The sequence below is a fragment of the Labrus bergylta genome, chromosome 14 (genome assembly GCF_963930695.1).
Source record: "Labrus bergylta chromosome 14, fLabBer1.1, whole genome shotgun sequence".
NCBI lineage: Eukaryota > Metazoa > Chordata > Actinopteri > Labriformes > Labridae > Labrus > Labrus bergylta.
In genome coordinates this window covers 25,597,558-25,614,203 of record NC_089208.1, presented here as the reverse complement: position 1 = coordinate 25,614,203, position 16,646 = coordinate 25,597,558, and the positions used below count along the sequence as shown (strand labels likewise).

General features: G+C 40.4%; 2 protein-coding genes across 2 annotated transcripts in view; one reads left to right on the top strand and one right to left on the bottom strand.

Moving 5' to 3' along the window:
* The first annotated feature begins 2,355 nt into the window (after positions 1-2,355).
* Positions 2,356-8,399, top strand: LOC109982101 (interferon regulatory factor 2-binding protein 1). Its single transcript, XM_020631172.3, has 2 exons — positions 2,356-4,401; positions 7,579-8,399. The coding sequence occupies exon 1, from the start codon at positions 2,595-2,597 to the stop codon at positions 4,374-4,376; it is 1,782 nt and encodes a 593-aa protein (XP_020486828.1). The 5' UTR covers positions 2,356-2,594; the 3' UTR covers positions 4,377-4,401; positions 7,579-8,399.
* A 53-nt stretch (positions 8,400-8,452) lies between these two features.
* micu2 (mitochondrial calcium uptake 2) overlaps positions 8,453-16,646 on the bottom strand; it is a 10,488-nt gene continuing 2,294 nt past the window's right edge. Inside the window, exons 4-12 of the mRNA XM_065963138.1 lie at positions 16,476-16,551; positions 15,384-15,431; positions 14,480-14,562; positions 13,780-13,833; positions 13,598-13,695; positions 11,191-11,362; positions 10,994-11,102; positions 10,747-10,904; positions 8,453-10,304 (exon numbers count right to left, since the gene is read on the bottom strand). Of these exons, the coding sequence (XP_065819210.1) occupies positions 10,203-10,304; positions 10,747-10,904; positions 10,994-11,102; positions 11,191-11,362; positions 13,598-13,695; positions 13,780-13,833; positions 14,480-14,562; positions 15,384-15,431; positions 16,476-16,551 (900 nt within the window). The 3' untranslated portion in view covers positions 8,453-10,202. The remainder of the gene's footprint in view (positions 10,305-10,746; positions 10,905-10,993; positions 11,103-11,190; positions 11,363-13,597; positions 13,696-13,779; positions 13,834-14,479; positions 14,563-15,383; positions 15,432-16,475; positions 16,552-16,646) is intronic.

Genomic DNA, 16,646 nt, shown 5'->3' with positions numbered 1-16,646 from the left:
GTTTCGCGTTCTGTGTAACGTCTGCAGTTGACCTTCAGGGCCACCGTAGTGTATGGACCAAAACAACTGAAGAATTACTTTAATTGTTGATAGTGCGAGCTGAGGTGCAGAAAAAGTGTATTTGAAGTTCACTGCATATCAGAGAAATATGAACAGAGTGAAAACACCCTCAGCCTCACTGCAAGCTCACTCCATCATTTGGACGACAGGAGTACAGGTATACATTGATTTCTTATTATCTCAAGTTTCTATCAATATATTTCAACTTTCAATATATTAAAGTATCAATAATTCCCAGTTTTATTCTGTATATTAGTCAATTAAACACATTTTGAATCTGAATGAACAGTTCATAAATTATATTATTCAAACTACATAAAATTAATTTAAGCTTGTGTGAGGAATGTTGGGTTGGGGTTATTTTTTGTTAAACCTTGTGGACAGAGCAGTACCTTCAATCTCTGCTGATCTTGTCCAGGACATTGGTAAGTGTTTTCTGAAAATGAAACCCATCCTGTTTACTTTAACAGTTGAGCGTCTCATCGTGAATCTTCGTGATACAGAATGTAATTAAAGACTAAATGAAAAAACCCTCTCCATACACCTACCTGGTGGCATTTTTTACTTAGAGGCAATACACTAGAACTACAAAATATGATTAGTCAATCTTATCCCTAATGGTCGTGTTTACTTTTGTAGAAGCATATTTATCAATGTCATATAAAAAAAAATCCTCACAGGAGCTTTAAATGTAACAAATGTTATCCCACGACACTTTACAAGCAGCAGGTTAAATAACTTACTCTGTTATATTCGATACACTTAAATCTCATTAACTACATATTTCCATAAACCGTGTATTCAAATGCATTGGCACAGGGAATTTAATCAGGTATCTTTAACATCCATTTACATGTCAAGCAAACTTTACCGGCCGTGAGATGCAGCTGGAAGCTTGACATCTGTGATCATTTTCTATGTCTTAGTTTGTCAACTCAATTGCATCGGTTCCCTTAATTACAGTAATTTCATTTATCCCAGCATGACTTCTGACTTTACTGTACCGTCTTCTCCACAACACAAAGGAAAAAAAAATGGCCAAAGTCATGGACACAACCCCTAAATTTAACATATATGTCTATAAATATTGAGTCAATTTAATTGCGGACTCGAATAATAAAGCTGTTTTAGGAAGTCAACCCAGGTGTTTCAAAATAAGGTTTTTAGAATCACAACCTTTCTAAAGCCCATGTTCTCTTATTTTAAAAATTAGGCTTTTTTTGCTCTCCACCAAAAAACAATTCAAGTAAAGAATAGAAAAAGGCGGTCTCGTCTCTATAATAAGAATCTATTTCTAATGTATTGTTTTATTGTTAAAAGTTATTCCTATATACCTCCTGCTATATGTTGTATAACAGCACCTGTAACAACCGTATTTCCCCCTGGGAGGCTAAAGTGGGCTTCCTGATTCTGTAACGTGCTGATCCATTCAGCATTCCTATCAAAAGATTAACATAAGATACAACTTTCCTATCCACTGTTAACATACAGTATATATAGGCGTGTATACTACCTGGTTGTTCATATTCTACTTTATAATTCAAATATATGAGGGACAAAAAATGACTAAAGTATAAATAAATAAATAAATGAATAAATAAATGTTGGGAGAAATGCATACAATAACGTATAAATAAATAAATAATTAAATAAATGCATCAATAAATATATAAATAAATATATAAATGCTGAAAACAATACATCAATGAATAAATAATAAATACACTTTGTTAATGAAAAAGGCTATTTATATATTTATTGTGTATTTATTCATTTATTAGCGTATTTCTACAGTTATATATGTATCAATGCATACATTTCCACATTAATTGAGTTATTAATTTATTTCCGTATTTTTACATTTACACATCTATTTATTTCTGTGTCCAGGTCGTAAGAGGAAAAGTATATATGTAAATTTGCTTCTGTCTGTTTTTCAAAATTGACCAATCCTACTTCAGTAATATTAGGACGGCCCACTTAATTTACATATTTACTTTTCCTTGTACAACATGGACACAGAAATTCATAAATAAATATATTAATATATTTATTTATATATTAATTTTATATGAATTGTTGCATTTATTTAATTATTTATTTATTTATACATTATTGTATGCATTTCTCCCAACATTTATTTATTCATTTATTTATACTTTAGTCATTTTTTGTCCCTCATACAATATACTGTAGCTAGACAAAAAGAAAAATACAGAGGCAAATGAGAGAGAAACAAAACTACAACTCCCAGTGCTCCCTCAGCCTCGGTCGCGTAGGTGTTTCCGGTGTCTTATGACATTTTACTTCCTTCCACACAGACCGACACGAACAAATCGAGAAAGAAGACGTCGCTAACTTTAACCAGCCGCACTTTAAAGTCGCGTTAAGAGCCTCGTTATCGTTTCATTTCCGTCTTAAAATGCGCGTAATGTCGCGAGAGGTGTCCGAGAATTGAGGTTATCGCTGAAAACCCCGCGGAACGTAACGTGTAGGCCTCCCGAAGAAAGTTTGGTCGAGGGCCTGTAAACAACATGTCCTCCGCCTCGCAGTCTTCCTCCAGACGGCAGTGGTGCTACCTCTGCGACCTGCCCAAGATGCCCTGGGCCATGCTGTGGGAGTTCAGCGAGGCAGTGTGCCGGGGATGTGTCAACTACGACGGCGCGGACCGGATAGAGCTCCTCATCGAGACCGCCAGGCAGCTGAAGAGCACACACGGGGTTTTAGACGGCAGGTCCCCCGGTCCACCGCAGGGGAAACCCAGCTCTGCGGGGCCCATTGAAGCAGGGCGGCAGCATGCAGAGCGTATAGAGAGGGGGAGGGGTGAGTATGGGGTGTCTTCTCGCCTCCCCAATGGGCTGCACAGAGCTGAAGATGTGGCCCTGTCAGAGGGCAGCAGACAGAGCCCAAACACTCGGCGGGCTATAGTGGGGGCAGTCCCAAGTCTTCACGGCACCATATCTCATGCTTTGATAGCTCAGGGGTTAGTAGCGGCCCCTCATGGTCTGTTAGCCCCGTTGTCGGGCTCCAGGGCTGGGGCAACACCTATTGCAGTCTCAGCTGGCCCCATCATGGGTGAGGCTGGCAGGAGACAGGCTGTGTCTCTAGGTGTGGGTGCTAGCACCTCAGCCCTGGTGGGTATAGACCCTGCTGTGTGGAGGAACAATGAGGTGATGGCCGAGCTGAACGAGGTGGCTCGCAGCAGGGTCGAAGGCTGGCCAAACCGTCCCAAAGCGGTCCGGGATGTTCTCATGGCGCTCAGCAGCTGCGTCCCCTTCAACGTGCGCTTCAGGAAAGACCACAACCTGGTGGGCCGGGTCCTGGCCTTCGATGCCAGCAGCACCCCAGAGTTCGAGCTGAAGGTGTTTGTGGATTATCCTGCCGGCTCCGGGATGATCTTCTCAGGAGTCCCGGACCTGGTCAGGCAGATGTTCCGCGACTCGGCCAAAGACGCGGGTAAAGCGGTGAACTCTGGTCTTCGATATGTGGAGTACGAGAAGAGGCAGGGTACTGGAGACTGGCGCGGACTATCTGAGCTGTTAAACGATGGTGTCCGGATGTTTAAAGAGCCCCCGATCCCTGAGGTTCTCCCGCAGCCAGACACAGGGATGCCCATGGCGGCTGCTGGACGCCCTGGACCTGCAAAGGGTACAACCCGACGCCGCAAACCTTCTCCGGGGTCAGAGAATGGAGAGAGTGAAGGCCGGCCTGATCACCCCGCCAGAGACCCGTGGCCCCGAGGCACTTTCCCGGGCATGGAGCCTCTTCCCGGCATGGCCGCCCCACAAGAGGGTCCGCCTCGTCTTCACAGCCAGCCCTCGCCCATCTCGGCGCTGATGGGGGTCGCGGACAGCCTGAGCTCCAGTCAGATGGCCAGAGACAGCCCGAGCATGTCTACAGCCCACTCCTCCTCCGCCGGGCGTCCCACCAGCAGCAGCCCCTCCACCGCCTCCACCTCAGTCTCCCAGGCAGCCATGGGGCAGAGTCTGAGCGCCGTGGGGCAGAGCAGTAACGCCGGCGCCGGGGAATCCACGAGCGGCGGTCAGGGCACGCTGCTCTGCTGCACCCTCTGCAGAGAGCGCCTGGAGGACACGCACTTTGTCCAGTGTCCGTCCGTCCCGCACCACAAGTTCTGCTTCCCCTGCACCCGAGGGTTCATCCGCAGCCAGGGCCAGGGTGGGGAGGTGTACTGCCCCAGTGGAGAGCGCTGTCCCCTCGCTGGATCCACCGTGCCTTGGGCCTTCATGCAGGGAGAGATCTCCACCATCCTGGCCGGAGATGGAGACGTGACAGTTAAGAAGGAGAGCGACCCTTGACGTTTCCATCCTCATGTGGTGAATGGTAAGAGAGCATCTGATGGTTAGGAGGGTTTCACAATTTCAAATTAAGATTTTACATAAAATGTTCAAGATAAAAACTAAAACCATTTGTTATAACTAAAGAAAGATCCAATTAGAACTCCCAATCAGAAGATCACTGAAAAGTAGAGATGCAAATTATTAACAGTGTCAACGGTGTTCAAAATTTAAATTGGCTGAGAAACGGTTAAAGGGGATATATTATGAAAAATCCACTTCTACAGTGTTTTTGAACATATATTTGGGTAACCTGAGTCTACCGACCCACAAAATGTGAAATAAATCCATCCAGTCCTTTGTTTATGGTCTGCATAAGTCTTACAACACAGAGAAAAATGCTCTGTTTAAAATGTGCTCTCCTTGTGATGTCACAGTGGGATTCTGGTAAAAAAAAATATCCCCTCCCCTCCCCTGGTATCTCCACCCATGGACTCCACCCCAGCCTAGAGCAAAACTTTTGTGTATGTCCGCCATTTTTATTCTCGGTACAGAGGAGTGATGTCTACTGGGAAAACTCTTACATTTAAAGAGACACACACACCAAAACGGAGCGTTCTGAGAGAGCTGGTTTATACAGGGTCACAAACCTCCTCTGGTGCTTGATTCATGTTATATTTTGACCAAAGCACAGCACAGATGTTTCATTTAGATCACAGGGGACTGTTTGAAAAGGTGGAGAAGGGGGATAATATGTCCTCTTAAAGTTAAGCAGTTTCTTTCAAAAATAGTCAACAGCAGAAAAAGCAAAGTCAAGATCATCAATCAAGTTTTGGTTTAAATTATTGTTATGCAGAATGATCATTAAAAAAGTAGAAAATCTGATAAAAAATTATCAAAATACAAATTTGTGCACCATGCAGCCCGCCAATAAATTAAACATAAAACAAAAACGCAACACGGTGAACGAAGGGCAACAATGGAGGACGTCCAGCAGAGGTCTGCACCTCCGATGTCGTCCATGTGGCGGTGCTGCGTGCTGACATTAGTCAACAGGGTTAAATAACTCCTGAAATCTTCAGGACGACACGTTTTGTGTTTGTCTTTTTTTACTGTTGTAAAACGAAATGTGACACTTCTTTCAACCAATAAAAGAACGGCAGTGTGTCTGGCTCCACCTTTAGGGTCTCATAGGTACAACAGCCCAACAGAAGGCTAGCAAAAACGTAGAACAGTACGGATCTGTTAATTTGGTACCATATCTAACCTCTGAAAGTGGAAACGCCAATAAATGGGTACCATACTGAACTGAACTGCTCGATGGACACGGGGCTTTATATGGAGGTAATCAAATAAAGAATAATAGAATAAAAGAGATGATATATACATAGTTAAATCAATGAGAATCTAGCGCAAAGAATGTACCTGTAAACATCAGCATTGTGGATTTCAAAAAAATAAATCAGTATATGGGCTACGATATTTGTATCTCGTTTTTACCTTCAACATGGCTCTCAATCAATACTTCAATCACAAAAGATAACGACGAGGCTAGCTGGGAATCATGGGTAATCGATAATTCTCCTAAGTGACAAATTGCTGATAATAAAATTCAGAATCTCTATAAATCAGTTTAGATTTTTAAAATGGAAATATTTTTTGTTTCATGTCGGATTAATTAATCTGCAGATTTACAAATAATTAATTCTTAAACCAGGAAATAACTAGATGTGATGTAGAAATGTGATCTCTCCCCAATTAAAATCAATTATTTGTAAAGCACCAATTCATAACACGTGATCTCAAGACACTTTGTAATTTAACAAAGAGTGAAGTCTTTACCTGCTCTTCTATGAAGACCCAACATGAGTAAAGTTAAAGTGGGAAGAAAAAACGTCCTTTAAGAGGCAGAACCAGACTCATGATGAACAGAACGGTGCCGGACTTGATAAATGGGATAGATGGAAAAAAAATCCAAATCGTTTCATCACTCATTAAATGTTTAGATGACAACGTTTACCAGCATGTGTGAGTGAAGTGATGGGATTATTAACAGGGATGTAAAAAGACACGAGACCACTTTCATTAAACACTTCCACCTCATATATCAATCTCTGATAACGTAAAGGTCAGACTCACCTGCACTGCTCCTGATGAAATATTAAATTACATGAAAATACCACTAACTTAAGGTTCAGATAAAAACATCTACCGAGTAAAATCAGATGAGGAGGTTATCATATTCAAAAAGATATTTCTATAAAGAAACGGGAAATGTTAAGAGAGAGAGAGTGGGGGAGGACATGCAGCAAAGGCCTGAGGTCGGATTCAAACCCACGGCTGCTGCCGACTTTAGCCTCTGTACATGGGACGCACGACATAACCACTTGGCTGTACATATTCTAATTATAGAATAACTAACTGACTAAAGCATGTGAGCTAAATAAGACCCCAGAACAGTTTTATCATTTAAATATTTAAATATATATTTAAGTTTCTTTCAACCAGAGAAGTAACTTCTCTGTTTCTCTGCATGGCTTCCTGAACACTATCACTTAATTTCTTGATTTATTTTTAAAGGAGTTTCTTTTGATTATTTGCCAGTTTTTAAGCAAACATTTGTATTATTTTCTCTAACTCAGGCTGTTGAGAGGGGGTTTGGAGATTAACTGTACATAAAGATGTTGAATGCAACATTGTGGTTTGAAAAAAACACACGTGTCTAAGATCTGAAAGATACCTTATTGACACATTTAAAGCTCCTGTGATGAAGTTTTTTACGGGTTATGGAACTGACCGAAGTTAATATCGATGCCTCTGTTGGACCAATAAAATCAGAAAAAAGGAATTGAAACTGAAATAGATTATTTCCACATGGTTATTTTTAAAGCTTCGGGGAAGGTGTCAGAAAGAAGCAGGAGGACAGTTTCTGCTCAAAACACGACAAAATCTTCAATAAGATGAGAGTTACCGTTCTGTCCACAGGGGGGCGCCAAATCAACCCAAACCACAAGTTCATTATAGGAGCTTTAAAGTCCTCCCTTACAGATTGAACATGGGGAATGTCCGGTCCCCTTAGTACTTCTCTTTTATTAAAAATACAGCATCTTCTCTTAGATATAACATCACCTTTGGAAGAGAACGCTTCCTCATATGACCTTTTTATTTTGTATTCCAAATGTTCCCAAATCCTCACACATCTTTTTCTCTTTTTCTCCCACAGTGGATCAAACACTTTGAAAGCACTTCCCTATTATCTCAGCAGTGGTCCACTTTGTCTGCAGCTCATGAAGTGTGCCTCTGAGAGCAGAAAAAAACAAACTCTGAACCAGGAAGAGGAGGAGGACAGCTACACAAACACAGACAACTAAAGACACAACCAGACTCACTTTGAGCAAAGCTACACGTCGTCCGTCAGGACCGCTACGTCGCCACCGAATGTTGGTCCTGACCAAGACTTCAAAGCCCGGGATCCAAGCACACGCTTTGTTTTTAACAATGACAATCTACTTTGTCTTTCATTTGTTTTTGTTTTTTTGTTTTCTTGGTTGCATACAGATGGATGACGGCGATATGTTGATAGATGCAACTCTTTAAGAAAACAAATGAATGTTCAAAAAGTGGCAGAAACCATCTGGTCCTTAACGCCAAGGATGAAAAATGTAACCCCACATTATGTCTCTTAGGTAATCTCCTTCTATTGTATGTCAAAAATGTGAATTTACTTTCAATATGACTCTGTAATTTCTATTTTTGATACAATACAAAATTTCTATGTATTTGTTTATAGTGATGAGAAGACCAAAGATGGCTTCATGCTCAACGTAATTTTATTGTATCGTAGCTGTGTATGCTGTACTCACTGATAACTTTGGCATCAGTCACTAATCTGTTCATCTATCACAGACGTACGCTTGTTTCTGTCCATTTTCCTTTTTGAATTCTATGTATGGTAAAGATAATTAGCACCACGATCGTCAATGGTTAACCCACATACTCATGTGATCTGAACAGGTCAAATCTACAATAAATGATGTAATAGTTCTCACAGCTGCTTTATTCTCTGAAGCTCAAAATATGCTGCTCATCACTCAAACGTCTTTAAAATAAATCTTTATTAGATACCCACCACACACAATCAAAACACTTAAAGCTGTTTAATGCACATCAGCGTCCTCCCTCGAACCCCAGTTTACTGAAACACAACACGTTGGGCTAATAGTGCATAACAAGTCAATCATTCTGGATATAAAATAAACTCCACTCAGTCACATACAAGATGTTTTGTAAACAGCACAACCCAACTCACAGCTGTTCATACATAGGAGAGAGGAAAACCTCCAGATCCATGTTTTTCATTTGACCTTCCATTTAAAGGCGGGGCTTGAGATTTGATTGATGATTTTCAGATTAAACGTGGAAGCCCAATGCTAGTAGAAACATTTACATGCACATTAATCTTCCACTGCACTGCAAAAGAAAGTAAAATCTTAACAGTTTACATTTGAAGTGAGTATCTCATTACCCTTAGGATAAACCAGATTCATCTGACAAGTCCAGATAAAGACCTCATGTCAGGATATTACTAAATAAAATCAGGCCTGTACTGCTTGTACAAAATCTGACATGTCCTGCTCCTTTCAAATGAGATATTCAAATCGTTTATCTAGACTAGATGCTAGACAAACACTAGCTTAGATTTGAGTGTCTTACAGAGTTTCATTCTTTATACGACAATATTGTGTATATATGTTTTTTAAATGTGTTTTATGCTTTATTTAGAGATGGGACAGGATAGTGTTAGAAATTGTAGAGAGAGGGGACAAACATGCAGGAGAGGAGCCACAGGTCAGATTTGAACCCGGGTCACCTGCTTGTAGGATTACAGCCTCCGTACATGGGGCAAGCGCACTTACCACTAGACTACCGGTGCCTTAATATTTAATGTATTTAATATGACTTTTTATAAGATATTTTTTTTTACAGGGCAGTACATTTTACTAAAATACTCCAGAAGTCTTATCTGTAGTACCTGTCCAGGTGTGAATGTGGCAGACTACAACCAAGAACTAAATAAAAATCTGTTCCATTTCAGACTCAAACATGGTGAGAAATAAACCAAATAAGGTCTTAATATGAAATGTTCCGTTATCTGATGAAGGTGTGAGGCACATGTTGGTATCGCTTCTTTGACGTGTTTGAAGCTCATTCAGAATAGTGTACACACAGGGTTTCTAATGTTTACAGTCATCTCTGATTGTGAACAAACAAACAAACACAGCACGACTTCACTGCTGCATGAAGACACAAAGATGAGAATCACTTCTTTCTTAGTAAACAGCGTAGGAGTCGTAGAAACATTTCATATAGACGTAGAGATGTCAAGACTTTAGAGTCCCACATCAGAGGGGGGGGCCAGAGGTAGTCCAGTTGAATTGAACTTAAAGATATTGTTACTTTAATCTATTTAACCTAAAAACAGCAGCTGCAGGACTCTGATGAGCTGCTGTGTCGTCTTTGAAGTGTTTTTGATTTCTATGATTTGAAACTCTTTTCCTATCTAATGGTTATTAAATAGTGGCTCTTTTTCCTGAATATGAAACACATGCACTGCACCAAACAATAGAAACTTGTAATATATGAAAAGCCACAAGTCGACCCACAGCTTTGTAGCTAACATGAGAAAACACAAGCTAATATATGTAAACATATTTATACCCAAGTTAGTGGTGTAAATCCTTTTGATTCTGTACATTTGAAATCTTTCACACCACCTTTGTGATTATAAAACACACCGGAGTGGTCAGTGGTTTGTTGGATTGATCATCTATCAGTCGTCACTGTGGTTCAAATGGGGCTGGCGGAGTCTCCCAGGGCCTCGCGGGCCCCCTTCAGGGTCTCTCTCTTCACACATTTCCAGTATCCAGAGAATCCGCTCTGCGGCTGCACCTGAGGACGACAAAGTGTTCATCAACATGAATTCATTTAAAATGGATTATTTATTCCAAGACTCTAGAACGACCTGCTTGAGGAGATCAGACAAATCAGTCATCTCTTTTAAGTCCCTTCTTCTTAAGACACACTTTTTTCGGCGAGCCTTCCCTGATTTTAAATTGTTACTATTTTCACTTTTTAGAATTCCTTTAAAAGAACTGGTTGTATTTTACAGTTCTTTTAAAATCTTATTTTATATCTTAAAGTGATTTTCCTTAATCTTGTTTATTATTCTATGACCTGCCTGTTTTTATATTTGCTGTCCTTGTAAAGCACTTTGTAACTTGTTTTTGAAAAGTGCTCTATAAATAAAGATTATTATTATATTATCATTATTATTCTGCAGACACAAACAGCTGCTTTATCATGATGTAAGTGTAAAGATGGGCAGACCCACCTTCAGGCCTCGCAGCACTCGGTCTTTCATCACCCCGATGAACTCCTTATGGCTCAGGCGGTTGTCTCCGTCCATATCGAAGAGTTTGAACACAGTATCCAGGACGTTTTCAGACAGATTGTGGCCTGTGGCGATCCTCACCGCTCGCTTAAACTGAGCTGCAGAAAGAAACATGGAGTTACTATATACACTGTGTGAAGAGTGGAGGGGTCATCGAGTGTACTTCTTATGAAAAGAGAGGCATTACTCATTCCAACGGGACGGTTGGCTTCAGACACCATTTTCATGGAAAAGGCGAAATCCTCCAGATTGTTGGTGAAAAGACAGAAGGCTTTGAACTCATCAAATGTGATACTCTGCAACACAAACACTCAGCTGACTTTTACTCTGCATTCAAAGAAACCTTTTTTTTGTTTTAGATGTTGCAATGAGAGGTGTTTAAACCTGGCCAGCAGGGATCTTCTTCCTCATGTTCTCCCAGTACATCTCGTTGTCTTCTTCGTTGGTGTAGTGCAGCAGCCACTCTGCAAAGTCCTCTCTCCTCATGGTGTCCATGCCTTTGGAGAACTGCAGGAACTCCATCTCCTGGACTTCAGCCTGCAGGTCCTCCATGAACCTGAAATGACGAGAGAAAAATGATCACAACGAAACCAACTATACCTTAACAATAAAACATACATTCATTATTGTTTTAAAGGTCGGAAAGAAAAGAAAAGAAAAGAAAAGAAAAGTTAAGAAGTGACTTTTTGAAGTTAACAGGATGGTGTCTGCAAATGTGCTTTATTGAAGTGCCTTAAAGGCAGAGTTGGTTATTTCCTCCAGATCCACTTTTTAAGATTTTGGTTGAAATTGTCTTTAGGTCCTGAAATAAATTATTAACTCACGTTCTCTGAAAAAGGAACAAAGAAAATCCGTCATCTGTAGCAGTTGTTAGTCTGTAAAAACCAATGTCTGCCACGAGGTACTAATCTGATGAACCAATCAGACGCCTCCCTGTCTCCCTGCTTTTTCTCTACCACATGCGTGCACTAGCCCGCACTCAAAGCGTGAGCTGAGGTCCGCTTCTGGAGCAACGGCGCTCGTGCATGTAAGTGAGGGGGCGTGGCTTTTGAGGGAGCACAGATCGGAGGGGCTGGGTGCAGACGGGGCACTGAGGGAATGCTAATTTCAAAATCATGCTAGTTTTCCAAAAATTACCTACCCTGCCTTTAAGTATGCCTTATTGTAATGACCAGCAGGGGGCGACTCCTGTGGTTGCAAAAAAAAAAAAAGGTCTGTCTGCATCGACTTCTCCCAGAAAAGGAGCGCACTTTTCTTTTGATTTCTTACCACGGCTGTTATTAAGTTTCAATGTGTGACTAACTCCACTTTTAAAATACAGAGAATTTACCAACAGCTCAAACCTGAATATTCAAACCGAGTTAAAACATTAAAAAGATCATTAGAGGAGAACATCTGCATCAAATAACATAATCCATCATTCAGAGATATAATCAATGAACGGCAGCATTTTATCTGTCCATCCAGAGGTGGACACATGTAGAGACTGAAAATAAATAAAAAGACCATCAGCTGCACACAGTGAGGCACCAATGCACAGACGGTGGAGGATAACCCAGGTTAGGATTAAATAAATATATTTGACTTCGCACCTTTGTAATAAAACCACAGAGGGAACTACTTAACCATTAATAGGCATGCAGAGGCCTCCTCATTTTTTGCATTCATGGCACCCCAGGGGGCACTTCACTTTTCAATTTTTAGGGCACCCATTAGTGCACTACATCACCCTTTCAACACAGGAAGGGCGCCCTGGAGGACACTTTATCATGTTTAATCTACCAAAGAGGAATCCAAGAGGACACTGTAGCTGCATTTTTTCAGACAGGCAAACCAGTGAGAGAGGCGATTGATTGATTCAAACTGATTTCATTTTTAACTTCAGAGAGGCTTGAAACATGATTTCATCTTACATTACATTTGCTCCCATAATATATGAAAAAAATCTACCCATTTGAAAGTGTTTGTTATTTTGTTTAATACAAGAACAAGGTAATTAAATGTAAAATGAGGTAAAAAAAAAAAGAAGAATCATCTAATCATGAATGAATCGTCTTGAGGATGAACAGGAAAAAAAGTGACCTTTCCCTTTTTTTTTTTAAGGTCAAAATAAAGCAGCTTGTTAGTGTGTAAGCACAGACCTGCTGTAGAGTAAAACCTTCAAGAATTTAGAAGAGAAAATGTCCTAATTACTGACATGAAAAAAGTTTATTTTTTAATTTTTTTTGCCATTTTTGCCTTTATTTAGAGATAGGACAGAGTCGGAGATCAGGGAGGGGGAGAGAGAGAGAGAGATAGGGAGAGTGGGGTATGAAATGCGGGAAAAGAGAAATAGGTCAGACTCGAACCTGGGCCGTCCTCTGTACATGGGGCGTGCGTACTAACCACTAGGCTACCAGCGGCCCACAAAGTGTAGTTTTAAAGCTGAACTTTTTATCTACATTTTCTAACCCAAACGTGCACCCATTTTGCAACGACATAGAGGTAATACGAAGACTGCTTTCTCAAACAAATGAAAGAAGATTTCTCATCATTTCTGCTGAGTTGTGATACTCTGCTACGTGTGCTGCAGACAGTGCTGAGAGTATTGAAAACTTTGATCAAGAGCGCACTCTGCTGGACAATAAAACTAAATGATAAGACCTTTTCATAAGGTACCACTAGCATTAAGTTTGATTGACTCTTTCTACTGTACGCACACACTGACACTGATATAAATTGTAACATATGTCGGTGGATAATATTGGTTTCCTCTGATATACCTGTGGGACTGCATGCAGAGTTTCCTTACCTGTGGAACTCCTGATACTGCAACTTATTTTCTCCCCTCTTCCCAAAGAAGTACACCTGCAGGGTGGTGTTCACGTTGTCCCCCTCTTCAGCCGGTATCTGTCCACATCAAGAGATTATACACATCATGTGTTGAGTAATACAGCACATCAACTTTACACTTTAATGACAACCAATCCTCACCTCTGTGCCTTCCTTAGGAACTCTTCTTTTGCTTTTTCCGATAATTTTCTTCAACTTCAGAAACAAGAATGAAATACGATGTTAACATTCATTCAGAGAAATTAAAACGTCCTTCTCTATTGGAGTTATTTTTAGTCAAAATCTGAACATATGTAACATCTTCTCTCTACACTACAACAAACAATGAACAAAAAGGAGCATTTGTCAGATCAGACCATAGATGAAACCTTCATCTATGTCACTCGTAAACAAACACAGGAGCAGATGAGAATCCATGCACTCTTTTATTTGAGGCATGTGCACCAAGTCCTAACATGTAAATACGACACGGGGTGCGTGCCAACATGCAGACTAGCAGCCTGAGGCCTGACGTCAGCACACAGTGGATTTCTCCTGTCATCGCTCAGGCTGGATGAAAGGTTACAGGGCTCTAAATATCTGGACTCCACTGGAGGGCTGACTCAGGCTGCAGAGATGCAAACACATGACAGACTACAGCATCTAACAGTGCAGCTCCACTTTACCTTCAAATCCTTCATACTCACATCTGTGGCAGCGTCTGTGCTTCAGCAGCGTTAAAGGTGGGATTATTTTTTATTTTAAATGCACACTTTGAAAATATCCGTGTTGTATTCAACATTACTTCAACATCGTAGAAATGTTCCAATAAAAAAAACTCTGGATAAGTCAGAGGTCTTACCGTGAGGAATTCTTTTTGGTCCACATGCTCATTGCCGTCAACATCGAGCATTTTGAAAGCTATATGAAATCCAGTACGCGGCTCTGCAACAGCAATGCACTGTCAGTTATCCCAACACAAGCACAATATCTTCGGCTCTGGAAAAAAAAAAATCAAGAAACCTCTCCAAATTCTCCCTTAAATTTGATTCTCCCTTCTCTTTTTATTGTTTTGAATTTTCAAACGGGCACAAAGCTGAGCTGCTTGAAGGGCATCATAACGTCACCCAGCAGTGATGTGAAGGACTGGTGGAGAGTAAGCAAAGACGCATATCACTGTATTTAAACGTCAGGGTTATTCCACCAAATATACCCAAAATGTAAAGGTTTTTCTGTTGATATGTACTTGTTATTAGAGGTCAGAGAAATACTGCACCTCTTTGTTATCTTAGTTCCCATTTTTCTGCAAATCAAAGACCAAATTGAGAATATATATTAAGAAGTTGGGAGACATTTTGTATACAATAAGATGGAAATGTTCACAAACTACAACCAGAAGAAGCAGAAAAAAAATTGCAGTGTTTTTTTTTTTTTATTAGAGACCTTTCCTGTTTTAATGTGAGAGCCCGAATGATATAAATGGGTTGCTGAACATTTAGTTTTTTTCCTACTAAAATGTATATTATTAACATTAAATTCCAATATCAGTCAGGCTCTCATCCAAACGTGTGGTTTATAAGTTAAAAGTATCATTTGTCAACAAGTGCTGCAGAGAAACTGTTAAGTGTCACTTCAGTGTGCAGGTGAACAAAGCGTAGACAGTAAAAGATTCTTATTGGAACAAATGCAACATGAATTGACATTACAACAGGTAAAGCCATTCAGCACAGTTTTACTGAGAGATGCAGAGTTTAGAATCTACTCACTGGTCAGGATAGTGAGCAGAAAGAGATACTCTGTGTAGGATATCAGACCTGTAAGACATGGACGCCACGTTTTTTAATCAAACAGATAAGAAATAAAAACTAATAAACAGAAAAGGAGACAAGCTCTTTCCCAGATGTGGTCACTATAACGTCCCATTCTGAGCAGGTCTGATGCAGGACATGAGACCTGGGGCCCGTTTCAGAAAGCAGGTTTAGTTCAAACCCTGAGTCTGTTAAACCTGAATTTAGGGAAACTCTGGGTTGTCCGTTTCAGAAGGGGAGGTCACTCAAACCCGAGAAAGAGGGGTAACTCAAGACTGTTCCAGAGAGGGAGGTAACTTAAGCTCTGAGGCAACAACTACACAGGGAGATGTTCATTTAATTTAATTAGGTCTAATTAATGACTCAACAGAATAAAGGTGAGAGGACATTTAGCCTATGTGTGTGAAACCAGCATTATGTTGAAGATGAAGTTAATGCACATTCAAATAGACACTGAATTAAGTTTACTTTGTTTAATATGTTAAATATGATTAAAATAAGGTTGGCTTCCACCATGGAAGCATGGTTTGTTCTTATATTTCATTTTGAGCTGTTTTAAAGTTGCTTTTCTTCTGCTGTATCGGTTGTATCTTAATGAAAATAGATTTTAGGTTTAAAACCATGCCACCGGTTTTGACCTGCAATAGGCTATTATAATTCTGATCAAATATTCATTGAATAGACTTCCTGACGCGCTGACGCGAGCAGCATGCTTTTATTCCCTTCTTAAAACATGTTCATATGTTCATAGGCTAAGTCCGCATGAAGATGTTTCTATATTTCTAGAGAGTTAAAGTACGAGGACCTACTCTTTGTCTCCTGTTGTCATGGTGAATCGTAGTATCAGGGCTCCATTGCTTTTTATCGTTGTGGTGCACACGCTGAACACCGAGTGAACCTACTCAGAGTTGATTTAACAAACTTAAATCTCAGAGTTTCCCACCTGAGGGTAAATCAACTCAGAGCTCAAGAGTTTGTTGAACCTTCTTTCTGAGACGGGCCCCTGAAGGTTGTTTACTTTATTCAGTTGATCACACACTGAAGACCTACCGTTGTCTCCTAAGGTCCTGAACAGTTCATTACCAGCCTGAGCTTTGGAGGCAGCTTTCAACATGTTGTTTACTTCCTGAGAAGAAAACAACATGAAACTGAAGACAATGCTCGACATGTGCAGCTTTACTATCCGCTTCAAATTGATTCATGTTGTAAACAAACCTCTGT